This window comes from Tetrao urogallus (assembly GCF_951394365.1).
Source record: "Tetrao urogallus genome assembly, chromosome: 1".
Classification (NCBI taxonomy): Eukaryota; Metazoa; Chordata; class Aves; order Galliformes; family Phasianidae; genus Tetrao; species Tetrao urogallus.
In genome coordinates, this window is record NC_136813.1 from 59,250,261 (window position 1) to 59,275,749 (window position 25,489).

At 43.2% G+C, this 25,489-nt stretch overlaps 3 protein-coding genes across 3 annotated transcripts in view; all 3 read right to left on the reverse strand.

The window, feature by feature from the left end:
* The window catches only part of LOC306951446 (E3 SUMO-protein ligase RanBP2-like), a gene marked incomplete at both ends in the record, with an annotated part of 28,544 nt that extends 17,150 nt beyond the window's left edge, over window positions 1-11,394 (reverse strand). Inside the window, 15 exons of the mRNA XM_079541948.1 lie at window positions 261-407; window positions 495-632; window positions 1,036-1,197; window positions 1,569-1,692; window positions 1,993-2,168; window positions 2,256-2,434; window positions 3,313-3,522; window positions 4,254-4,344; window positions 4,877-5,069; window positions 5,838-5,983; window positions 6,361-6,591; window positions 7,225-7,377; window positions 8,120-8,231; window positions 8,717-8,784; window positions 11,320-11,394. Of these exons, the coding sequence (XP_079398074.1) occupies window positions 261-407; window positions 495-632; window positions 1,036-1,197; window positions 1,569-1,692; window positions 1,993-2,168; window positions 2,256-2,434; window positions 3,313-3,522; window positions 4,254-4,344; window positions 4,877-5,069; window positions 5,838-5,983; window positions 6,361-6,591; window positions 7,225-7,377; window positions 8,120-8,231; window positions 8,717-8,784; window positions 11,320-11,394 (2,205 nt within the window). The remainder of the gene's footprint in view (window positions 1-260; window positions 408-494; window positions 633-1,035; window positions 1,198-1,568; window positions 1,693-1,992; window positions 2,169-2,255; window positions 2,435-3,312; window positions 3,523-4,253; window positions 4,345-4,876; window positions 5,070-5,837; window positions 5,984-6,360; window positions 6,592-7,224; window positions 7,378-8,119; window positions 8,232-8,716; window positions 8,785-11,319) is intronic.
* A 4,684-nt stretch (window positions 11,395-16,078) lies between these two features.
* On the reverse strand, window positions 16,079-24,582 carry LOC306951708 (LIM and senescent cell antigen-like-containing domain protein 1; the record flags this gene model as incomplete). The annotated part of the gene is made up of 8 exons (XM_079542236.1): window positions 16,079-16,226; window positions 16,482-16,557; window positions 19,815-19,863; window positions 21,050-21,142; window positions 21,931-22,081; window positions 23,119-23,268; window positions 24,035-24,155; window positions 24,447-24,582. The coding sequence occupies 8 exons, from the start codon at window positions 24,580-24,582 to the stop codon at window positions 16,079-16,081; spliced, it is 924 nt and encodes a 307-aa protein (XP_079398362.1).
* A 758-nt stretch (window positions 24,583-25,340) lies between these two features.
* The window catches only part of LOC306951804 (E3 SUMO-protein ligase RanBP2-like), a gene marked incomplete at both ends in the record, with an annotated part of 54,933 nt that continues 54,784 nt past the window's right edge, over window positions 25,341-25,489 (reverse strand). The window contains one exon of the mRNA XM_079542356.1: window positions 25,341-25,447. Coding sequence (XP_079398482.1) covers window positions 25,341-25,447 — 107 coding nt within the window. The remainder of the gene's footprint in view (window positions 25,448-25,489) is intronic.

Below are 25,489 nucleotides of genomic sequence, written 5' to 3' on the forward strand. Positions count from 1 at the left end.
CTATTTGTTTACACAAAAGCCGTCATCTGCAGAGAATCAAAAACATTTCATAGTCTGATACCTTCACAGAACCTTCCCAGGATATACCACACACTGGAGTAAAGACATTTATTTGCCTTGATGAAACACCATAAGCCTAACTTGTCAGGAAGCAAAATCCGTTTTGAGAAGTCTGACTCAAAAGCAAATGGTCTCATTTTGCAACAGTAAGCTAAACCACTCCATCTCTCCAAACAAGATGTTAAGCAGGAATTACTTACTTTGTCAGCTGCTGATGGATCAGAGGAGCTTTCATCGATGATCTTCATCAGGTAATGCTTTCTTTTAAGAAGATAGGTTTTGTGCTCTTCTTGTTCTTCTGGCAACATATCATCGCTCTCAATCTCCTCTGCCTTTCTTTGGCAAAGCTACGCAACAGTACATTGATTAATAAGAATTGGTCAGAATGCAAACAAAAGAAAAGCATTTTCAGGTAATGCACTTTACAGACTTACTATGGCAAGATTCCAGTATGAAACCACGTTCTTAATAGCTTCAAATGCTAATAAAGCATCATCCGTTTTGCCTTCAACCGCGTCCAACATTGCAAATGCTATATGTGCCTCTTCTTCATAGGCTGCAACCTGAAAGACCTACAGCCAAAGCAAAAGACAACTCACACGTAATGTGTATGTGCACATTGGAACTGTCAGTAACTGTAGACATCTAGTAAGCAATCAGATAGGAGGAGGTTAATAATATTACTAGATTTCCTGCGATAGAGAAAAACAGCTTTTCCATAAAGCTGGTACTAAGGGAGTTCAGTGCCTTCCACTCTGATAGTTTTAAAGCTGAATAGTTCCACAGAAAGATACTACCAAATCTTAGCATTAGCAATACAATGACAAAAAAACAAAGCCTAACAACACACAAAACCAACGGAACCACAAACAGAAAACAACCAAAAAACACTATAAAAAAACCCACAACCAATTTACGTGTAAGATTGTGACATAAAACCCCTCTTACTCTCATCTTTGAATAATCAATCTGTACCTGAATGTCCACACTATGGAAATGGTTGAACAGAGGATCAGTAGGCTCAGGAATACTTTTGTGCTTTTTGATAATTTTCAAAGCAAGCAAAGCTTTCTTCCAGTAGTAGGCACTTCTTCCAATATATTCTTTCTGGTCGTAGAAGGAGGTAAGGCTAGTGCCCTGTTGGAGAAATTGAAACTATTGCAGAAAATGCAAACAAAATGTTATTCACGCTTTCTTATTCATACTTTTTCTTCTCTGATGCAGTTGTTGTCTTGACAAGTTTCATGAATTTTTCTCTGATGCTTGTGATGTACATCAGGAAGTCACAGAAAGTAACACACAGGTAGGAAATACATCATTTTTAACTGCGTTGTTAAGAGAGTAGTGAGGGAGAGAGAACTTGTCAGATAAATTAGTTGCTCTAGTCATCCTATCAAAATTAGCAGCAGCTCTCAATACTACATTCTCATCTGATTTTATTTGGCCAATTAAGTTTGCAGAATTAGAGAAAAACAGATGGTACTTATTCACAAATAATCTTCACTTACTGTTTTCTGCAGGCTTCTTGCCCAGTGGATAATTAAGGCAGGCTGAAGGCCGTGCTTCTCCAGGGCTCGCAGAGTACTTAATCCATGCTGTACAAGAAGCTTCAGTCTTGTTGCTGAGTCTGGCCTGAATATTAGAAGAAATATTCCTCAATTATTAGTCCCTCTCTTTTAATCTGTTCACACATTATTTCTTTGACGAATACAACAAGCAGTTTTAGTCCTAAGCTGGCTCTTGACAAACACAATATTAGAAACGTAAAGCCCGTTTTTGGAAAGTTCTTAAGCATCTCACCCCTACAGCACCAAACCTTTAATGCTCAAACTACGTCAAACAAAAGGAACTCGTTGTACACAACCTATGGGAATCAATTCAGAAGCTGTCTACAAGTTTGGTTCAAGTCTTTCCAAACTGAAGAAGCCTTACGTGGTTTTTTTCTGCATCAGAGTACGAACTGCATCCCACCAGGATCTCTGCTTCTCAGTATAGTACTGTTTGCACAGCAGCAATGGTAAGAATGGAGGTTGATGTGTGCCGTAGTGAGTATTAAACTTCTCTTGCAATTGTAAGTTGCTGGTGAACACCATTCCAAGTAAAAAAACCTGTTTGTGTAAGAATAAACAAACAAAGTATTAGGTACCCAAAACCTTGCGTTTAAGTGCATTGAAGAACTGGGAAAGTTTACTTACTTCCAGGTCCAGCAGGCAGATGGATTCAGGAGCATCTGTTTCAAGTCTTGATGTTTCTTGTGGCAAGTGAAAAAGCTGTTTTAACACTTTGCGCAGCGGGAATAACACTGACATAGAATTCCACTGCAAGCCAAGCCAAACAAGGTGCTGGAGACTGCCACTGTGCATTCGAACAGCACCTGTGCAAAAACAAAGGGTGTAAGATGCTAGGATCTGCGTCCCAGTTAGGAAGACCTGCATCTGAAAGCTGGGTTTCATTACAAGAGAAGGAGCTCTGAATATTTCTCCCATGGAAGGGCTTCCCCAGCAACCTCCTCCCACCTGTCTGCCTCTGTCTAACAAGCAGGAACTAAGAATTAATGCAATAATTTTTTTTTTTTATTTTTAATTTTGTATTTAAAAACATGAACAAACTTCTTCAGAGAGACCATAATAGCATAAACTTTTATTTTAATATGTAAAATACGTATATATTCAACAAGAGAAAGGCTATAAGCCTTATTGCTTTGCACTCTGATCGGTAGTTTTAGTTTGAATAGTCTACATATATTTTTGACCACTAACAGCTAAGTAGAAGACTGCTAGCATTCTACTCTTGTTACACTCAAATTCAAAGCAAGCCCTCATCATTAAGTTCAGCTTAAAAACGGAAAGATTTCACTAGCTCACAACTCGTCCTGGAATTATTTCATTTTTATGTAACCTTTCATTGTAACCTGTATTCACAGATCACACATGAAGAAGTATGTGCCTTCCTATTAGCACTTACAAGTGTACAAACACGAAAAGCTAAACAGGCAGCTTCAACTAGAAACGAATCAGAACAGACCAGAAGACAACAGTGTGGAAGCAGGAAGTATGTGAGAAATTCTTCAGAACCTGGCATGATGATACTGCCTCTCAGCTACAGCTGAAAGTGAAACCTTACAAATCACTCTCTGATGAGAGCAACGAGGAGCAGCTATTACAGACACTTGTCTTTTGTTGCAAATGATGCATCTGTACAAGAACCTCTAACACAGTCATGTTTATATTGAGTTTCAGTAACATCTCTTACCAATATCATATTTACTCAGTTCTCCTTGAACTGGTGCTTGTGTACTGACGTTTCCCACATCGTCTGTGCCAAGGAAAGATCTCTCTCTAGAAGCTCCACTCCCAAACAGGCTTTCAAACAACGTAAATAAACCACTTTTGTTTGCAAAAGATTCCACAATCTCTTTCAAAAAGTCTTCCTTGCCGTGGCTTAAGTTCAGCAACATGTGACCTAGAAAACACAATGTCACAGAAGAACACTCAACAATATTTGATGCAGTGGGCTGCTTTTGCTACCTGAGGCTGGGAAGCAAGATTTCCCCTTATGATATTTACAAATTTCTAAGTTACACTCTCCCTATAATTAAGCCAGTGTTTTAGTCTATGGGCTGACAGCAGTCCCAAAGCATTTTAAAATCCAGTTCTCCAAAATTACTATGTATTTTTATTATAATGAGCACTACAGTTGTCTTCAAAATAAGTAGCTGTCAATCTCATCTATTCAGGATGAATTCAGCCTGATGCCTGGTGTTTTCTTTGTTTTCATCTAGAGCCCAAGAGACAGTGAAGACTGAAAAAGACTGCCTCTGCTTTAAAAACAAAACAAAACAGCAGCAAACCTGTTGCAACAAAGAAGGGAACAAAAGTGACAGAGAAAGAGCAATATTTTCTTTTATACTTGGGACCAGCACTGCTTGCAAATAGTATATTAGCAGGCAGAAACCAGCAGTCTAAGAGACATTAAATGTTAAATTCTATCTTAATGTCCTGGAGATAAAAAGTCCATTACATGTCAGGACTAAGCTGCTGTTTTGCTTTTCATACGTAGCCGAAATATACAAAGTTTTATAGCATATTTCAAGACACCAAACGTGTTCTTTAACAAGACATTAACTCTGAAATCAACTACTCATAAAACTAAAATGGAACTATGGAGCATTTGTAATTATTAATTTTTATTACCAGACTGGCTCTTTCGGTCACAGGCCAACATTTCCAGCATATCTTGCCCAGCAGGATCTCCTTTTATTAGTTTGGACTTTGGTTTAGGTACCTGTGGAAGAAAGAATTGTTACAGCTCCTTCACAACAAAAAGGAAATCACTTCAGTTAGCCTTAAAAGTTACAAAACAAGGTTGTTTCTTTCCTGAACAAGACACTAGGTGAGTCATCAACCAACTGCAAATACCTTCAAGAGCACACAAGCTCTGTACACAAGTAAGATGCTAAGTTAAGATCATCAGCTCTGCTATCCATGCAGTAAGTGTGTGAGAGCTACTCAGGTCATCCCCCTCTCTCCCACACCAATAACCCTGATATCAGTTATTTTAGCTGTTTACAGAAAAGGGCACACCCTGCAGGAAATACACTCATAAGAGTCATTTTACTTCTGACAAGCGAAACAATTGAAGAGAACCTTCTTCACATCAGTTGAAATCCTTTAAAGAACTGTGGAAAAGGAAGATTTGGTGAGGAGACAGCCTTAAAAACAGGAGTTAATTTCTGGAATACAGGTGTTCAGTGCACGTACAGCGAGAGTGTTCAAGAACCGCAACAACTACAAGCACAAACTGAACAGTGACTCACATAGAAACTTTTCAGATAACACAATGCTGCAAGTTCACATGCATCTCTCCACTGCGCCTCGCTGTTCTGGGCCATTTTCAGCAGGAAAGTTCCAGCATGCATGTAGAAGTGTCCTTTCATTTCAAGGAAGGTGCGAGACAGCTCATCAGGTCCATTCACATATGGTTTCACAGAGTGAAGCACACGATCAAAACTAGAACGGAGACAAAATTCATTTTCAACAAAGCCCTGATAAAATCCATCGAGTGCTTCAGGCCAGTGTTATTTAGCCATGAATGAAGTGACTTGATAATTCAACTGCTACTGCCATCTCTGTAGCTTAAACCTGAGTTGCACAAGAGAGCAGGACAACAGTCTTGAGCTCCTAGAGCTCTGAACACTGTTTATTGAAGTGAAATCAATAGCAGTCAGTACAAAAGAGAAAGCAAAGGAAATAAAGGAACACAAATCTTAAATTAACTGGCTACAAACATTGTTTCGTACTATTCCAGCTGTGGCACACATGACCCAGTCTGAAGTCAGCTGGATTAGCTGACCCTATCAGTTTTCCCTCAAGGAGAATGCAGGTGGCTTCCTATCTCCCATTTATACTAGACATGGGAAATTGTTCGTTATTTCAGTATGCGTTGTATTGACTTGACCAGGACAAAGCTGACCCACAAGTGCCTGTGAAATGTAAACCAGCTGAAGTCAAGAACAACACTCTCATGCTGCAGTGAAAAAAGATAACTGGCACAGGCTATCACTGAGTCGTCTCTAAGGCTTGTAGCTCAGGCAGACACATAGCTTGGAGATCAAGCCTAGTAACATTTTTTTCTTTGTGGCTACTACAGAGGAACTCCCCTCCAATTCACAAAATGGCTACTCAGTGAAAATTATGTCTGCTGGATGTTCTGTGACCCAGAAAAAAATACTCAATTTCTTTTCTTTTTTTTTAAAAACAGAAAAGTTAAAACGATACCTTTCAAGTGCCTCTCTGCTTTCTCGAACATCTCTGGAAGCAAGTGTCATTTTAACAAAGCTAGCATAGGCCAGCAGATGATCTTTCTTGATAGCTCTCCAATTATTTTTATCAGATTCCAAGTCTCGAACTGATTCAAGGTATTCCTAAAGAATAAAGTTCAGAGAATAAGGAACCACCCTCCTCCAATGAAGGCAAGAGCTTCTCCAGAACACGCTGCTCCACAATCCAGTTTCCCAGGTGAGACATTAACATACTCTTCAGCAGCAAAAGTCCATAAACGATTTGCCTGAGCAATTTCCTCCCTGACACAGCTGCTGTATCTAACTTAGTACTTCAGCTAGAAACTAAACAATTCCATAAGATTTAAGACAATCCCAAGTAAATCACTGGTTTTGGCAAACATCACACTTGAAGGAATTAAGGCACTTGAGCATTAGCTGCCACTGTAACGTTACTAAGAGAATAACACCAGTTGCAAGGGCACGCGAGATGATGGCAGGGTCAAAATATGATTAAATACCTCAAATGTCTTTATGACACATGAACACCATTCCAAGCTTGAGTCTACTGGTATTTTCTTCTCTGCCTCCTGACAATGAAGCACAGCATCTCTTAACCTATTATTTGAACGGTAGAGAGCAACCAGTCTGATGTTCAGGTAGATATCATCTGGTCTCGCATAGAGTTCTGTCTGAATCATATCAAAGAGCTGATTCCATCCATCTTCACCTTTATGTTCCAGTAACTGCTCCTATTAAATACAAAGGCAACGTGTTCACATTTCATTCTCCACGAGAGCCTTTTCAGCAACTACATTACCTGTTTTCTCACTGCCACTACAGACTACATTACTCAAACTACTCTGAAAAGCTGTTGGGGCCTACAGTGTTTTACAACATTTTAGAAGTCAGGAAAAAACAACCAAACCACTTTAGAGTTTGCATCACATAGATGCTAAGTAAGATGCTAAGTTAAGAGCATCAAATCATTTGGTTCAAAGATGGCACACCTTGATACAGAACAGGCTAAAAAAAAAATACAAAACACAAAAAACCCAGCAAACACCACACACAAAACCCCAAAGCACAAGCCTCTCAAGACTTCCATTTCATTGCTGTTGCACTACAGAAAACTAATGCCTGCACAAAAGTGAGATAGTATGACTGAAAGCATTTACACAGTATTTGGGAATAACAGCATCTCCTACGTTCTACAGCTTTTAATTCAAATAAAAAATCCCTAGAAAGCAGTGCAGTCACATAATAGAGGCAATATTAATCTAACCTTGACTTCTTGGATACTATTACTAACATGGTTTTCCCATCAGTTACAGAAACTGAAGTTTCTACCAGGCACAGAACAGAGATTAGGAGTTGCAATTTACCTTCAGTCTGTAAGCAGCAGGACTCCCAGGGAAGAGCCTGGCAGCTTTCTCAACCCAGTACTTGGCTCTTCCATCAGTGATGTTGTTACTACACAGCAACTCTGCAATCTTCAGCACAAGATCTTTCTGCATTGGATTCAGCTCCACAGAACGCTGGGTTTCCCATGCACAAACACAAGAAAAAAGGTTACTGGTAACTTGACCTTGCAGTCCATACAGAACAAGAAAGAAAATATGCCCCCCAATAAACAGACCCAGCAAGTCAAGTTAGAACTATCAGTAAGTATTTTCTCACTACTTTCAGAAAAACCTCCTTTTTGAAAGGCCACCCTTGGTTTCTAACACCCAGACAACTGCTGGAATCCAGAACACCACAAGAGAAATTATGCCAAAACAGCTCCTCTGCCTCTACCACCAGCTGCTGCTCTACTCAGACCACTGCACGAGGAGTATCTCTAGTCTAACCCAATACGGAGGCTTCTGAAAATCAGAATTAAGTCACAAAGACTGACAGTACTCCACTGAGTGGCAACAAGACTTTTGTGCATATCCTCTCCCTCCCCAAAGCCCAAACAATGAAACCTTGACTGAATTTCACATCGATACACTTGCCTAATCAAAACTGTGTTTGCCCTGCTCCCTCTACCTCTGAGGAAACAAACAAACAGAAAGCCCACCACCAACAAAAAACAAACTGCGCAACTGAGAAACACTCCCAGTCCAGTCTTTCAGCAGCAGCTGCATTACTGCTGTTACCATAATCCCTACTACAGAATTCTACAGGGGTCACAGATTCTTCGTCCAGTGGGAAGAATATCAGAGCAGGCAGCACAAAGATCAAGTCCATTTCAGATGGAATAAAGCAGGACATCAGGGACGTGAGGGAAGTGCTTACCTTGTAACACCCAAAAGCTTTTTCTATGTTATCCTGAGCTTCGTAAATCTGTCCCAGAAACCTGTGAGCTTTGGGATCTCTCTCTTGGACACTGAGATAAGTAGAAATATACCTACAGAGTAAATAAAACAAAAAAAAACAAAACAGAAGGATCAGTACTGCTCAGTAATACAAGACCCCCCACAGCCTGTAGCTAATGTGGGAATGTAATCTGTCATACAGGACATCCAGCCATATCTAGTTCTAGGTGCTTGATCTAGACCTTCAAGTAAGGAACAACATTGTTTCTACATGGACAGATTCTACATATTTGCCTGCAAGTACTGGCCTTCATTAAATAAAGCAGTAGTTCACAGAAACTGCACGAAGGACGGAACGCAGTGGCATAAAAGACATTCCAACCAGGTGAGTTCTTACAGCACACTATGACTACCCATCCTTTAGGCTGCTCTTTTAGGCAGATTTAAATGGCATCCAATTCTCCCAGTTACTGCTACCTCAGAACAGCATGATAATGGTCTTGATTTCTCCGCTCCACTACACTTAGCTTTTCTATCACATGTTAAAGAACACAACAACATACGTAACATTTATTACCTTTTAGCAAGTTCATATTCTTTTATCTCAAAATACAGCTTAGCAAAAAGGAATCCTTTCAACGATCTCTGAAGGAAAGAAAACACGACAGGTACATTTTAGACATACAGTACTTCTCAAGTAATTGAACAGGGAGACCTTTCTTTTCAGGGATGCATCATATTTCTAACAGTTTCTTCACAGTTACCAGCTCCAGTTCACTCCTCCTATTCAGGGCTTTGTTTGTGAAAGATACAGGATTAAGAAAATAATGTTTGTTCCCAATAACTGGCAAAGGCTTCTACCAAAGCAAAACTGGGGTTACTGGCATTTCATAAACACTTCTGACTAAACAGAGAAGAAGAATGGCGCCAGCTACAGATAAGCTTTTCTTCTTGCAATGTATCTACGTTGCAGAAGAAAACAGATGCCACAAATTAAGAGTCCAGCTCCTCCTGTTCATGCTTCTGTCACCTTCATCTCTTGCCTGTCCTCCTTTTTTTTTTTTAAAATCTTCACTTTTATTTCCTTGTTCTGCCCTTCAGTCAATACCTGTGGAGAGGTATGTTTCACCTTTCACTCACAGAGTCCTCAAGTTCAAGTTCACTTGGACTCATAACATCAGCACTAAATTACTGCACTGAAGAAACGTTTTGTTTTTTTTTTTTTTTACCTGTGTGAATGAGCTCGAGAACTAGGAAGTCATGAGCAAAAACTTCATGGTAAACATGAACCAGGAGACAAACCTAAAACCTGGGATCCACGTATCACTGCCACAGTAGCCTCTGTTTGAGAATCAGGAGTACTGGAACTAGTTACACCGAGGACTCCAGATGTGAAACAAATTTCTACAATCTAAAGACACTTGAATTTAGTCTCCTATCCCCTTCCTACCCCCAGGTTACTCCTGAAAAATTTTTACAAGTAGATTCAAAGGAACACCAGTCTCCTACTTTTCAGTCTGTATTGTGAAGTAAAACATGGATACACTGACATGCACAGAGTGCAATCATGCTTGACATCTCCTTGGAAACAGGGTTGGAAAGAAACTTCAAAAGAAATGCTTACAGCCTCGTACAACCCTCCCCTCCAAAATCAACACTGCAGAAAAACCAGTAACTACTTCCATCACTGACTGTGCTATACAGCCAGTTACAAGCATCACTGAAAACATGAAACCAAGCCCGCAGCAGTTGGCCTTGAGCACTACTAAAGGAGAGGCAATATTTTTTCGCTGAGCTCCACAAGAATACCAACACTGTTGAAGATTATCTCCAAATTTAGCAGCGATACATTCAACATTGTGCTGCCTAAACAGCATCAAAATCAACCAAACACAGTGAAGGGACAACTCCGCTGCTGTTGAAGAAGATCAAAAGGAGGATTCATGCGGGCCTTACACTCACATCAAGGCCCTGCTGCATCACGGTGTGCATTCACATTACACAACTGCTGAATATTCCACGTCTGCAATAAAACCAATCCAAAGCAGCAGAGCGGGACCTTTCCGGATGAAACTGCTCCTATGAACCTCATCAGTCAGCTCACCGTGACCTGCACACCATTTTCCAGATAGCAGGGAATCATCTGCCTGCCCAGTTACTAACGCACAGCAGCAAAGCTATTTCCCCCCACCACTCCCTCTCTTATTACTGACGTTTCACAACGCTGTCTCACACAGATGGGAATAACAGCCACACAACACACCAAAGAAATTCAGAAGCTTAACAGACTGCATTCCCTATTTGGCTTCCTCAAGAGAGGGAAGGCTGGAAGCTCGGGAACTCTGGCGAGACCTCATTGGGGCTTTCCAGTACTTGAAGGGAGCATATAAACAGGAGGGGGAATGTGGATGTGGGGGGGAATAGATAGTGACAGGACAAGGGGGAATGGTTTTAAACTGAGATGGGAGAGATTTAGGTTCGATATAAGGAAGAAGTTTTTCCACACAGAAGGTGGTGACGCATTGGAACAGGCTGCCCATGGAGACTGTGGATGCCCCGTCCCTGCCGGCATTCAAGGCCAGGCTGGATGTGGCCCTGGGCAGCCTGGTCTGGTGGCTGGCGATCCTGCACAGAGCACGGGGTTGAAACTAGATGATCATGGTGGCCCTTTTCAACCCACGCCATTCTATTCCCACAGAACAGGATGGATCCGTACTTCACCACGCCGCTGCGCTCTTTCGGAAGTTACCGAGGGCTCACCAGCTTCAAGAGGCGCGCAGCGGTAGCAAACCACGCTTCCAAGGAAGTATATCCGCGGCCTCCCTCCCAGCAGCCTCCCTCGGCTTCGACTCCCCACCCACACGACTCCACGAGCCCCTCAGCAAGCTCTGACTCACCAGAGCACCCGGCAGCGGGAACGCCACGACCCCCCCGCCCCGTACCCGACGGAGGAGGCCGCAAAGCGCCGCCCGGCCGGGCAGCCCGGCGCCTTTCCCGCGCACCGGGCCCGACGGCCCCCGACGGCCATCCCGGGCCCCGGCAAAGCCCGCGGACACCCCTCGGGCCCGGCACCCGCGGGAGGAGTGGAAGGACGCGGCGGGCGGGGAGCGGACCACACCGCGGCCCCGGGCAGGCCGCGGGAGCGCCGCCGGCGCTGCCGGCCGGGCCCCGAGCACTCACCTCTCTAGGAGAGGAGGCGGCGGCCTGCACGGAGGCGACGTATCTCTCCACCTCGGGCTTCGTGCGTCGTAGCATGGCGCCGAGCCCGGCCGTCCGGCCGGCGCTCGTCGTCGGTAACCGCGCCGAGCCTCACCACGAGAAAGAGCAAGCGGCGGAAGGCCGGCACTCGTACGCTACGCAAGTTCCCGCTCCACACACGCCGCAACGCCCTCCGCGGCCGATCGCGGCGACGCGCGACGTCACAGTCCCGGCGTGGGGCGGCGCACGCGCCGAACGCGCGCACGGCGCACGCGCAGTGTGAGCGGCTGGTGCGCGGTTGGGTGTCGCGGCGGCGGGAATCTGAGTTGCGGAGCGTGACGCCGCTCGGCGCGGGCTTCCGCTCGGCGCGCCGCCGGTGCCGTCCTCAGCCTGTCCGCCCTCGAGCGGTCTTAGGAAACAGCGCCGCGCGAGGCCGTGCTGAGGTGCTTTCCTCACCTGTAAGGACGTGCTGCGTCACCGCGAATGTCAGCGTCACCCGCCAGCCGCCGATCAGGCCTTATTGTTTGGATTCATAGACGACGAGTTTTGAGCTCTGGGTTCCAGGCACCGCGAGTAGCAGAAATACTTGGTTTCTGTCCGAAGCAGCTTGTAAGATGGCGAGATGCGCCAACCCAGAAGACGGGGCTTAAAAAGCGATGTTCGGAGTTTTGTGGTTCTGAGCACCGGCGCCGCCCCGTGCTTTAGTTCCTGCCAGGGAGTCCTGGCTGCTGCTCACTGGAAGGGCTGATCTCTTTTTCTGCCGGTTCTAAGCAAAGTGGGGCCACCAAGCTGCAAGTTAGTGAAGTCTCACTCATGGGGAGAGAATCACAAATGCACCCCGCCCACCACTGCTAAGCCCTACGGCTGCTGCTGTACCCAAGCAACACTGACTACCTCGATAGGAACTGAGCACAGGGCTTGCAGCTGCCAGAGGCAGAAAGGCTTTAGGCGCAGGTCCTTCCTCCTGCAGGTACCTCCCCTGGGCTTTCTAAAGTGCTCTGGTAGAGTGCCAGTATTATGGGATAATTGTAGGACGTAGATTTTCATTAAAGTTGATGTATTGTGAAATCTGTGCATTGTTCTGCCTTAATCTAGCTGGGGGTATTCATGAATCTGGTCACCTTTCCCCTCCTCTTGTGGGCGGGATGTGACAGTGCCACATCTACAGTTGTTGAACATCTCCAGGAACAGTGACTGCATCTCCTCCCCGGCAGCCTGTGCCACTGCTTCACCACTCTTTCTGAGGATGAATTTTTAACAATATCCAATCTGAACCTCCCGTGGTGCAACTTGAGGCCATTCCCTCCCATCCTATCTCTGGGAGGCCAATCCTTACCTCGCCACAACCTCCTTTCGGTTCATCACTTTATCAGGAGAGTGATAAGGTCTCCCCTGAGCATCCTCTTTTCCAGACTGAACAACCCCACTTCCCTCAGCTGCTCCCTGTAAAACTTGTGCTCCAGACTCTTCACAGCTTCGCTGTCTTTCTCTGAACACACTGCAGGGTCTCAATGTCTTTCTTGTAATAAAATCAGCCTCAAAGCACGTACATCTATGTGAAATATTTACAGTACTGACGGGCCAGGAAGTGAACTTCAACACCAGACCTGTAATTGTCCAGGCTGCCTAATTGCTAGCTCGCTCCCTGGCTCTGTTTTGCACTTCTTTTAATTAATGCTCTTGATGACAATATCCATGGGTATTACTTCAATGACAGTTTACTCTGAAGACAGCTGCTGAGTGAGCAGTGTGAATTTGAGCAACATTCCACTGGGAAAACAAGAATACAGGAAAAAAACTTCATCACGAAGGTCATTAAATACTGGAACTATTGCCCACAGAGGCCTGTGAAATCATCTCTTCCTTGGAGATGCTCAGAACTTGGCTAGGTAAAACTTGTAGTACTGATGAAGCTTTGAAAGTCACACTTGCCTGGAGCAGATGTTTGGACTACCTGACAGTCCCTTCCTTCTGAAATCTTTATGGGATGCAACAGGCTTTGAAGCCCCAAGACAGCCTTGATGCTATTTGTGGGGTCTCAAACACACCTGTGTTAATGCCACAGAAACCACTGCCTTGCTGCTACTGCACATCGTGTTCACTATCAGTAACTTGAAGAAAGAGCAGAAAACATTGTGTTAGGGCCCCAGGACTGCCACAGAGCCCAGGGGAGACTGATGGCTACACACTGTGAGTGAGGTGTGGATGTAACCTTGCGAGGCAGAGCTTACTGTGCAGCCTCAAGTTAGGGATTGTTCCCAGCTCTCTCAGCAGTGAGGCTGTGCATATGGTCAGCATAATGTGGAAAAGCAAAATAAAACAAACACACTTGAACTGAATTACAATGTAAAGGAACCATTGTTGACTACTGATGGGCTGAATCCATGTCACAGTCCAAAATCTCAACAGTGTTACTATTACGCTTCTTACATACATTTTTGGGGGGGGAATTTTCAGTCATGAACACAGCAATGACTGCATTCTGCTCCTGAACTGTTATTGCATGGGATAACTGTATAAATCACGAAGTAAAAAATACCCTACCTAGCACTAAAGTGGAAGTCTGGGAGGAAAGTTACACTACAGTGAAAAGAGTAGAGAGCAAAATCTGGGAGGAAGATGTGCTTTTGAACTTACTTTCTTTCAGAAAACCTGGTGACAGTGCCACTCAGAAAATATCCAGAAGAATCGAGCTGTTGGTTATGAAACAAATGATAATTCATTTTTTAAACCTAAAAACTAAAGTGCATTTCTAGGACAGGCAGATGTCTCCTCTAAGTCAGGACAGTAAAAGAGTTTTACATAGATAGGCACAGGTAGAAGCATAGTGAAGGAAGGCTGCCTAGATGCTTTTCCACCCATCTCCAGTACTCACATAAAAGAGGTGATACAGGTTTTAATAACGTTAGCCTTTATTGATGACACTGGAAAGATGTTCCAAAGCATTTGTTTTTCCATAAACAGGAAAGAAAATTTTGCTTGCTATGAAGTAATTATATAAAAATTGTGTTTCTAATATGAAAAAAAAAAAAAAGGTTTGCATACTTGATAACAGTACCATCAAGAATTCCTAAGTAATGGTATTGTTGACAGAAAAGAGAAAAGCAAACTTTCATGGACAGAAGTCAACAGTATAAAGCAATCACAAGCACACTACAGTGAATTCTGACGATTTGTGAGCACAGTTCTTGAAGATGGCTGAAGAAACAGATCCCAGTAGGATCAAACTTCACATATTTACACTCACAGTGTAAAAGTAATATTGCCAGTTAACTCAAATACGCATTTTCATTGCTGTTCCAGAAGTCAGGGAAGCCTAGAAGCTAAACTTCAACCTCAGGTGTTCACACCCGAAGCAAAGTTCCTCTTGCATCCTGGATAATTAAGGCAAATTTTGTTATCTTTTGAAAATACCTCATACAGAGTATCTGCACAAAAATAAGAAATAAAAATAAAACTATAGATATATATTGAATGGAACACTGTTACATATGGTCCGGCAGAATAAGGCACAAAAAGTAAATCAAAGGCAAAAGCTTATATAAAAGTTAATGTGTTATTCTGAATGGAATACAGCAAAATTCAAGTAGATCTGAGTATCCTTGTTTCTTGCAGTGGGAATTAGACTTCATACAGACATTTCATGCTAAGGCTGATGTACAGAGATTCAGCGTTAAGTACAAACTATGGGAAGCAGGTCATTTGTACAGTGACTGCGTTTAGAAATGCGGTACTTTTCAAACCACCTTCAACAAGGCTCCTCAGTGGGACTATTGGACCTGAAATCTAAGCATTCTGTTTTCCGGGAAATGAGGTATGTTTGGTTTCTTGCCCAGGCCACGGGGAATTTTGTATGCATGCTTCATTTGCATGCTGATATTTTCATTAATATAAATGACACTGCATGCCCATAACGTTGGGCCTGTTTGCACAATGCGCTTTTGCAGGTACTCACAAGCATATTTTCTCAATCTAAAATTCCTCAGAGATTACTGTGCTCAATGGCCCTCTTGTATGGGTGCATGATCAGGGTCAGAAACCTCTCAGGTGAGTTGACAGAAGCGTGGTCTGTTTATCAACAAATCTGTATTTGTACGTGTACTCACAGAGAGAATGGAGAATTTCAAGATGAAAGGCACGCACTGTGATCTGTTGTCTGATTACAGCCTCAGAGTCCCTCCCGAGTAACAGATACAACATTTTCGTAAGGAAAGGGGAGAGCAGAAGAAGTCTTCACTTCCTTCCCACAGTTTCAGCTAATTTCTTCAGTCTTTTCTTCAGCTCTAGAGGAAACTTCTCATAGCACTTTTTGCAGACAGGCTTCATATCAAACTCCACAAATTTATTTCTAAAATGACATAGCAAGAAAACAAAGTCTTAGTGGAAGGGATCCTGAACAAAATAAAGGTTGTATTAAATGCATGCAGACAAAAAAAATGCAACTGCACTTTATACATAGGTATGAAATTACTTTCAGAAGCTTATACACATTGCAGACCGTGACTGAAATACTCTGAGTTATGCCCCATTTATAACCGTGTCTCTGAAAAAATCTTTCAAACTCAGCTGTATTGCTAAGCAAACTAAGCTTAAAATAATAACATAACAGTATTTCAAGTTGCAGCTTTGTGAAAAATATTTGGCTGTGAAGCATGGACGCATGCAAAAACTGTAAGTAAAAGCATCTGTAGCACTGACCAAAGAAGAAAGGAGCACAGGTGGTGGTGAGAAGAAAAACAGTTTACAAACAGATGGGCTTTTTCTTTTTCTGCTTCTCTTTCTCCTTCGCTTCACGTTCCCGTTTGGCAAGGCGTCGCTTAAATTCGTCTGGCATTTTCTCATAGCAGTGTTTGCAGACAGGTTTCAGATCAATTTCAACAAACTTATCTCTTCAGAGTTAAAGGCGGAAAAAATAAAGGACGAAAAAGGACAAGAATTAAGAAGACTGAACTGAAGGAAGAACGGAACGGGCAGCTGAAAGAGATGTAAATCAGTAAATAGAGCAAGAAGAAGGCACAGGCACATTGTCTCAGTGTTGTTCCGACGGCTTTTGTACTGTAACAGTTAAACCTACAGCAACATCCAATATTGTAAAGAGAACCACTGATATGGTTTGAAGGCATCACACCTATGGACTGACTTACTTGAGCGTTAACTTAGTGTTGCAGGTTGAACAAGCAAAACAGTTCACACACCATGCCTTATTCAGAGCAGATACAACTAGAGCAAGGAAAAAAAAAAGAGTAAATCATTAGCATTACCAAAAAAAGTAACAGTTAAGCTCAAATGTTTGTGAAATGTGAAAAACAATCATTTGAATCTTGTAGCAAGCATTAAGGTCTGCAACAATAACGAGGCAAGACCTGGAAGGCACACCTGATTGTTGCACAGTGGGACTCAAGCCATGATAAAGCCGTCGCACAGAGGGCACGCAGCTCTGCTTTGGAGAGGAAGTGTCTTCTTTTTGTTCTGTACCTCAATTTTCAGTTACTCCTCTCTTCCAGTATACCTTGGCACCTTTCCCTGCCAAATGTTGCTTCTGTTTCCAACCATAGATCAAGGATTCTGACTAAGGTTCTAAAGCTCCATGCGGAGCTCTTGGAACTGGTCCAGAGGAAGGCCACTAAAATGATCAGGGGGCTGAAGCACCTCTCCCACGAAGAAAGGTTGAGGGAACTGGGCTTGTTCAGCTAGAGAAGAGAAGGCTCTGGGGAGACCTCATTGTGGCCTTCCAATACTTGAAGGGAGTGCATAAATAGGAAAGGGAACGGCTTTTTACGAGGGTGGATAGTGACAGGACAAGGGGGAATGGTTTTAAACTGAGATGGGGGAGGTTTAAGTTAGATATTAGGAGGAAGTTTTTCACACAGAGGTCAGTGACGCACTGGAACAGGTTGCCCAAGGAGGCTGTGGATGCCCCATGCCTGCAGGCATTCAAGGCCAGGCTGGATGTGGCTCTGGGCAGCCTGGTCTGCTGGTTGGTGACCCTGCACATAGCAGCAGGGTTGAAACCAGATGATCGCTGTGGTCCTTCTCAACCCAGGCCATTCTAAGATGCTACAGTTCTATGACTCAGGACAATGTTCTTCTCTTACATTTAGTCAGCAGCAAACAGAACCAGAACTTTGTAAAGCCAAACTTCTTTTCCCACACTACGGGGCAATCACATCCACATATGCTTATATTTCTTCCGCTGCTTGCCAACATAATACCAGTCAAAGGAAAGTCTGCTTACAAGAGATCTCAATCAATAATGCAGTCTCTTAAAAAACTGCTGCCACAAGAGTTTGTTTCACCAGACAGAGAGGAAAAACAAAATTGGATACTCATCATTTGTGACAGCAGTGTCAAATTTGTGTGTAGAAATGAAAGAAGAAATGTAGAATAATTGAGGATGCACAATGAAAATAATTACTACTTCATATTCAGTTCAGTGATTGAAATGTACAATATCGAGAGTCAGATTATATGGCATGACATGACAACACACAGAGATGTGAAGATCAGACAAGGCTGCATTTACTCATTCACCCCAAGCCCCAGCTCTCTTCATTCAGGATCTCAGTGCAGAGGACAGCGCTTCTGGACTGTTGTTCTGCAGGTAGAGTCCAGTCCCAAAGTGTGGGGAAAGCACATTTCTGGAATGTAGGTCTCACCCTGTATTTACATGGCTGTGAACTACTTTATGGCTCCTTTCATGTAGCAGAGGCTTCCTCCCACTTCGAGAATGGCTTTGGCTTAGGTGAGGCTAAGATGTGTTACAGTGTTTACTTCAGGCACGTGTAGCTAGGAACAAAATAATGTGACTGCACGTGGAATGATTTGCCTTATGGCATTTTATCATTGATGATAGTCCAAAAAGCCTACAAAACAATCACTCCTCCTCAAAATTGAGGCGCTTCCAGTTATGGCTTCCCAGATCTTTTCAGGTACAATTCCTTCCTGGTTCTGTGAAATTATTATCAGCCTCTATTTTCAAAAGACAGGTGCCTGTGACAGATAGGTGAATATCTCCAGGAACCAAACTGAAACAATGGAAGGTAGGCACTTAAAAACAAAAAAATCCCTCACAAAGTCCACCTCAATTGTTCAGTATCTAAATATTTTCCCAAATCTAAGTCATGATCCCTAAATTCACTCGAGGAGATGCCTATGTGGTCATCCTCACAGTTGTACGTGTCCCTTTTGAAAGCTGGTGGGGACAGGAAGCCTCCTGTGCATAGAATCATAGAATCACCAAGGTTGGAAAAGACCTAAGAGATCATCCAGTCCAACCGTTCACCTATTCCCAATAGCTCCCACTAAACCATGTCCCTCAACACAACATCCAGCCTTTCCTTGAACACCCCCAGGCTCGGTGACTCCACCACCTCCCTGGGCAGTCCATTCCAGTGCCTGACCACCCTTTCTGAAAAGTAATACTTCCTAATGTCCAGCCTGAATCTCCCCTGCCGTAGCTTGAAGCCATTCCCTCTGGTCCTATCACTAATGACACGAGAGAAGAGGCCGACCCCCAGCTCACTACAACCTCCCTTCAGGAAGTTATAGAGAGCAATGAGGTCTCCCCTGAGCCTCCTCTTCTCCAGGCTGAACATTCCCAGCTCCTTCAGCCTCTCCTCATATGGCCTGTGTTCCAGACCCCTCACCAGCTTTGTTGCCCTCCTCTGAACACGTTCCAGGGCCTCAATATCTTTCTTGCAGTGAGGGGCCCAAAACTGGACACAGTACTCGAGGTGCGGCCTCACTAGTGCTGAATATAGGGGAACAATCACCTCTCTGCTCCTGCTTGCAACACTGTTTTTGATGCAAGCCAGGATGCCATTGGCCTTCTTGGCCACCTGGGCACACTGTCGGCTCATGTTCAGCCGAGCATCAATCAATACCCCCAGGTCCGTTTCCTCTACGCAGTCCTCCAGCCACACCACCCCAAGCCTGTAGCGTCACCTGGGGTTGTTGTGGCCGAAGTGCAGGACCCGGCATTTGGCCTTGTTGAAACTCATCCTATTGGCTTCAGCCCAGCTCTCCAGCCTGTCCAGATCCCACTGTAGGGCCTCGCTACCCCCAGGCAGATCCACGCTTCCAGCCAATTTGGTGTCATCTGCGAATTTACTGAGGGTGCACTCGATGCCCTCATCGAGGTCATCAATAAAGATATAGAAGAGGACAGGCCCCAGCACCGACCCCTGGGGAACACCACTCACGACCGGAATCTCTCAACATCCCTGGCCTTTGGTTATTACTAAAAGGTTTCCAGCTGACCACAGTTCTCTTTAGCTCCTGTTTGATCTTCCATCATCATGGAACACCTGCTGTAAGGTCTTCTTCCCCTTTGGCCTCTGACTAATCACATCTATTTGAGTTTCTTCCTTGTGCTTTAATGGGAGCAGTGAGGGATTCAACAAAGGACCTTCCTTCCACTTTTAGAAAGAACTTTCATCAAAACGTATCGTTAAGAAAAAAGCTAGAGAACTGCTTACCATCTCCTTCAATCACACGATTGCAATGGAAACACACATCACCAAACAGCTGAAGAGGAAGGAGAAGCAATGAATTTTTAATGTCATGATTTTATTGACAGTAATTTCTCAACTGCATTTCAATCACTTTCCTGTTTATTTCAGTTTAAATAAAGGAGAACGATGGCAAGTCTGATTTTGGTTTTCAATTCAATCTTGCATCATCTTATCATAAGAAGTCTTTATAATATTAAGGATGAAAACATTTCCTTACATCTCCTTGACCCTCTACGAATATGGTTTTGTTTTGCTGTTTCCCTCATTCTGAACGTTTGAAATTCAGCAATGCAGAGTCACACACACACTTTTAGTAACCATCCAGCTGAACATCTGTACATCCCTTCAACACACAGCTCCTGCCCGGTGTACTTTCTTGCTCTATCATGACTGCAGTGCTATTGCTAACAATGTCATGGCATTTATTGTCTGCAGGGATGCCAGCAATATTTCAATCACCTGCCCTTCGTCACTGACAGATTTAGGATCCATCTGTAATCAGCAGATGCCTTACAACTCCCACATGCAATCCTCCCTGATTTATCCAAGCAAAGATGTGTACGTGACACCTTGCACTTGGCTTCCACAGAAGAAAGGTCCATCCGTTATGGTGCTGGGCTGCACAATCAAGGGAGTCTGGAGGCAAACGGTGCAACTCCATGTATCTCTTCTTTAAATGCACCTGGTCACTAGGTGGTGCCCTCTGACAAATTTTGTCTTTGTTGGTCTTCAGCAAGTGGATGACAGAGCTGCTTGATGCAGTCTATCTTAACACACAGTCAACTTCGAATTGCAGCTGTAAGGAAGGCCACGCTACACAAAGGCTTTGTGTTAAACCACAGCTCCTGAGTGGCAAATGGTCTTTATGTTCTTGGGAAAGCCTGAGTGTCATCAGCTGCTCTGATCTTAGAGGTGTGTAAAAGCTCGGAACGGCTCAACATAAGAAACCCTAAGCTTGAAGAACAACTACATTCTGATTAGCCCAGCTTTCCTTTATCAATTACCCACAGTTTTCTTTTTTCAATGCAAAACTTACCTATAGAGAAACCCATATAAACTGCCTGCAGTGGAACACCTACTAGTTAACTTTATACTCACAGGTGATCATAAGAAAACAATCTCTCTCACTTTCCATCTCCCATTCATAAAATCTGTTGGTGAGTTTAAAAATTACAGTTTTCAAAAACATGCAACCTTACCTGATTGTAGTGGGTTTCACAATAGGCCAGGCCTTTTCTCTCGTAATGACGATGACCCAGGAATGGCTTCTCACATTTTGCACAAACGAAATGCTATGAAGAAAATTAGGGATTTATTTTGGATTTCTTGTAAATAACGGTGGGTTTTTTTTGAGAAAGCAAACAAACAATCCCTATTGAACAGGACCAAAGCCTTCTGAGTCACTGCGCCATCTTGAAAATAAGAATTACCACTTGTTTTGTGCTTTAGATCACTAAAATAACATTCCTTTTACTGTCTTTTAACTTTTCAACCCAAAACTTCCAAAAAAGAAAAAAAAATGCACTGAGGTGGTTCTGATATGTTATTAATGACAGAATAAAGTCAGATCAAATAATTTTCACCACTGATACATCTTGTGAAGAAAGCACTTGCTGGAGGAGAATTTCACAACAAAGACTGCTTATCTTCATAACTTCAATGGAAGATTAAGGACTAAATCTTGCACATGGACTTGAAAAAGGAACTGTCACCTAAACTGCTTTAGAAATATTTACATGGCAAGTAAATGGAAACCACAGAAATATCACAATGCCCACTAGCATTACGTTTGTCACAGAACTTGACGGCCTTTCTGTATCTCCTGCTTCTCACTTGATGACATTTTCCCCTACATGGACCTTGCAATGCTTCCTTGGACTACTGATTTTAGCTCTGCAGGCAGAAGACTTTTCTCAGTGGAAGATCAGACACAAGAAGGTTGAAAATGGGATTAGGAGATGCATTTGCTGACCACTGCTGCATACTTTTCTAATCCTTTCATGGAAACTGATCGAGGACATTCCAGTCAAGTAAGTTAACATTTACATTTGTGAAAGACAACGTGTCAGCTGATGTTTACCTCCACGTGCCACTGTTTGCCCATAGCATTCACCACACGTCCTTCAATTGGTCTTCTACATGCTCCACAGATGGGGACGCCCATTTTGTCATGGCAGGGTAAACAATATAATTCTCCCTTCAGCTCACGAGCATCAGCAGTAAGTTCCTTCCTGTTCAGAAATTCATTAATTGAGAGCATGAAGAAAGGAACCGAACAAGTTCAACTCAAGAGCTTCTGCAGAGATCATTTAATTTTGAGCACTTGTTTTAGGAACTGTATTTCTACTACAATAATGTATTCAGCAGCATCAAATATGCCAGTTCAATATGATTATTTTTTTAAACAAGACTGATGGATTCCACAGAAAACTAAGGAAAGCCTGCTATGCAGGATGCATCAAATCTCTCTGAAAATAGCTACTGAACTTTTTTCACACAGTTAGAAAGCTGTAGTCATGCCTGGCTTGCATTCTGCCTCTCTTCGCACCAGTATCTTTCTTGGATTTACATAAATGTAACTGAAAGGAAAATGTACTCCCCTGCATTTTCTCCATGATATCAAACAGCAGAGAAAGAATAACATAAGCTGACAATAGCACTGGCACAATACTACTGTTGTTTTTCAAATCAGCCTCTGCTATGATCCTGAAATGATAGCTTCCTTTGCAGTACAAAATAAACAACAAATAACGTGTGCTACATCCTACAATGCCCCCTGATCCACGCATCAGTGGGGGATGTAGAAACATGCAGCTACGTATTCCGCAGCTGCAGAAGCTGACAAAATGAGGTGAGAGAAAGCTTAAAAGAAAAGCATACTCTGGGCAACTCAAATGAAAAGAAAGAACATAGGCAAGGTAATGACTGAAGCAGCCCAAAAAGACCACCTTTCTACCCTTCATAGCAGAAAAATAATGTCAATGACTTTGCTGCCATAAGCAAGTTTGTGCCCACATTTCCTATTTTCTAAGAGACTCTGTGCTGCACATTACAGTCTTTCCTCACTTCCCAACAGATCACCCGCTGTTTGAATGCAAGGTCCAATTCTACCACCCCAGGAGACGTAACCAGACACGTATCTAGTAGCAAGGCACTCAGAACTCATCCCTTTTGCCTGCTGTACAGGACTGGTTTCCACTTTAACATGGAAGTGGGGAAACAAATAAAACCAGCATTCTCCTGTTTTCTCACGTGGAACTCAAGTTACCCGCAGTTTGCACAGTTGAAATGATCAGGGTGATAGGGATCATTTTTGAAAATGAGGGGCTGCTCGTCAATAATGGCGTGGCACTTCTGGCAAATGTACTTTCCCAGGCCTCTGGCTTTTTCCCTGTTATGGCAGGGATGGCAGAGATGTCTGCAACGACATAAAAGAAGACAGGTAAGTACCAGCACCTGTTACTAGGTAAAAAATAGAAATCAAGCATCTAATAGAAACTCATTTCTATCAGTTCTTTTGTGGAGTAGAAGAAAGGCTTTAAAACAACTTCTTTGGTAGGCAAAGCCAAGTTCAGAAGAAGGCATATTACTTTCTGTCACCACAGAAGTATCGTTTGTTCAATTCCTTTCAATTTCATGCTTTACCCTCAAACTCGTAAACATTTAGATTGGAAGCTGGATGACAAAACTGGCCCCAACTCTGTAAATAACTATGTGTATCACATTAAAAGTATGAAATCAATGGCTACATAGTCTACTTTAAAAAATCCATGAAGGATACCACTGAAGTGAGAGCATTCATTAATGAATATGGTGATAAACTGGACTCAAATTGGGAACCCATGCTGGAAAAAGAAACACCTATTTAAAAATGACAATCCTTCTGCATCTGATTCATTTCTAAGTGTCTATCACAGTATCCTACCAATCCTGAAACACCACCAGGTACAACACACACACTTGACATCCGGTGAAGAAGTAGATCAGTAGTTAATATTCTATGTGCATATTTTAAGATATCCACTCTCAGTTTTATGATGCATTCTTAGAACTTCTTCTCATAAAAGACACTACAGTTACTCCATCTCAGCAGGAAAGCTGTAGGAACCATAACCTCTACATCCCCCCCAACTTTCATTTCACTTTCCTCATGATCAGTGACAGAAGGAAGGGTGAAGACCCACCTGCCAGCATTCTTGACAAATCCAATATCTGCCAATACTTGTTGGCAGATATCACAGCAGAAGCATTCCGGATGCCAACTGTTGTTCATAGCTTTAATAACACGGCCAATTATGAACTCACCTGTAGGAAATACAGTAACAGGATGTAAAATACCATGCTACACAAAGTTAAAAGAAGCCTGCAACTAAATCACTAGAATTACATAATCATTTTTGCTTCTCTCTTCTACCAGAAAAGGATATTTTGGAACTGTCCTTGACACAGTGTTGACTTCTACTCCGCTGTGTCTATAATCAAGCCTTGAAAGAGCTCCAAATTTAAAGCACAACAGAACTGAGTTTGAGTAGCCTTGACCCTACAGCAAGAAAACTGGAGTCAAAGTACAAAGATACAGTAGGAGAATGCACTTACTAAATAGTAAATCCAACACACACACCCATTTCTGATCTATCGCATAGTCCTGTCCTGGTAGTTTTCTCACTTTTCCAGTGCCTCCCATTTCATATTCTCTACTGCACAGCCATGCCAAGCATGCACATGCAGCCATGGCCCCTGGGCAGTGCAAACACTGCCTAAAACATGTCAAGAGCTCAGCTTCCTGGTGCTGTGAAAGGCTGAATCCTGGCTCTAAAGAGCCTACTAACCAAACAGCTGTCAAAGAGAAGCCATCAGGCAGATAACAGATACCAACGAAATGAAGTCTAGCATGCAAGTCTGGGGCATGCTATTCATTCCCATGAAGTCATAGCTTTTCAAGAATAAAACTGGATGCTCTCTAGAAGCGTAGGGAAAGCTTGAGGCATCAGTGCTGACAACAACCCTGTTGATTTTGGCTACTCTTACTAAATTCAAAAACTGGAAAAGCCCAGTTCCAGGCCGGATCCATGCAGTGCTGCAGGAAAGTGAGCAGTGCCCTGGAAGGCAGCCCAGCCAGCCAGTCACACCCTCCAGCAAATCCATTTTCTTTTAACTCATCCGTTGGAACAAGTCAGTACATAAAACTGATGAGATTTTAAGAGAGTTGGTGCTATAAGGACTCAGAGCAGAAGCAACAGAAACTAATGGGCTGTGGCTGCTGGGCAGGAAAAGTCCTGAAGATACATGGTGTAGCTCCTCCATTAACTTGCCAGAGCCCAGAACAGTTTCTGGTCTCTCTGAGTGCCGCAGAGGTGAAGTTCCCTCTGCCAAACTCACCAAAGGGAAGCTAGGAGCAGATCAGTGACAGGAGCAGATCAGCAACAGGAGAGGAACAGAGCTCTGCCATGTATGGACAATGCTATGTATGGAAGAGCTGTGCTTTCTGTTTCAAGGGGTTAGAAAGGAGGATTCACAAAAGTCCTTTCCAGGCCGAAACGTGGTATTCTTGAATCCAAAGCCTTTCTCCCCCGTGCACAGGGCCCTGAAGTTTTCAGCTGTTCGAGGGACAATATTTGAAAACAGCTCCATGGTTATGC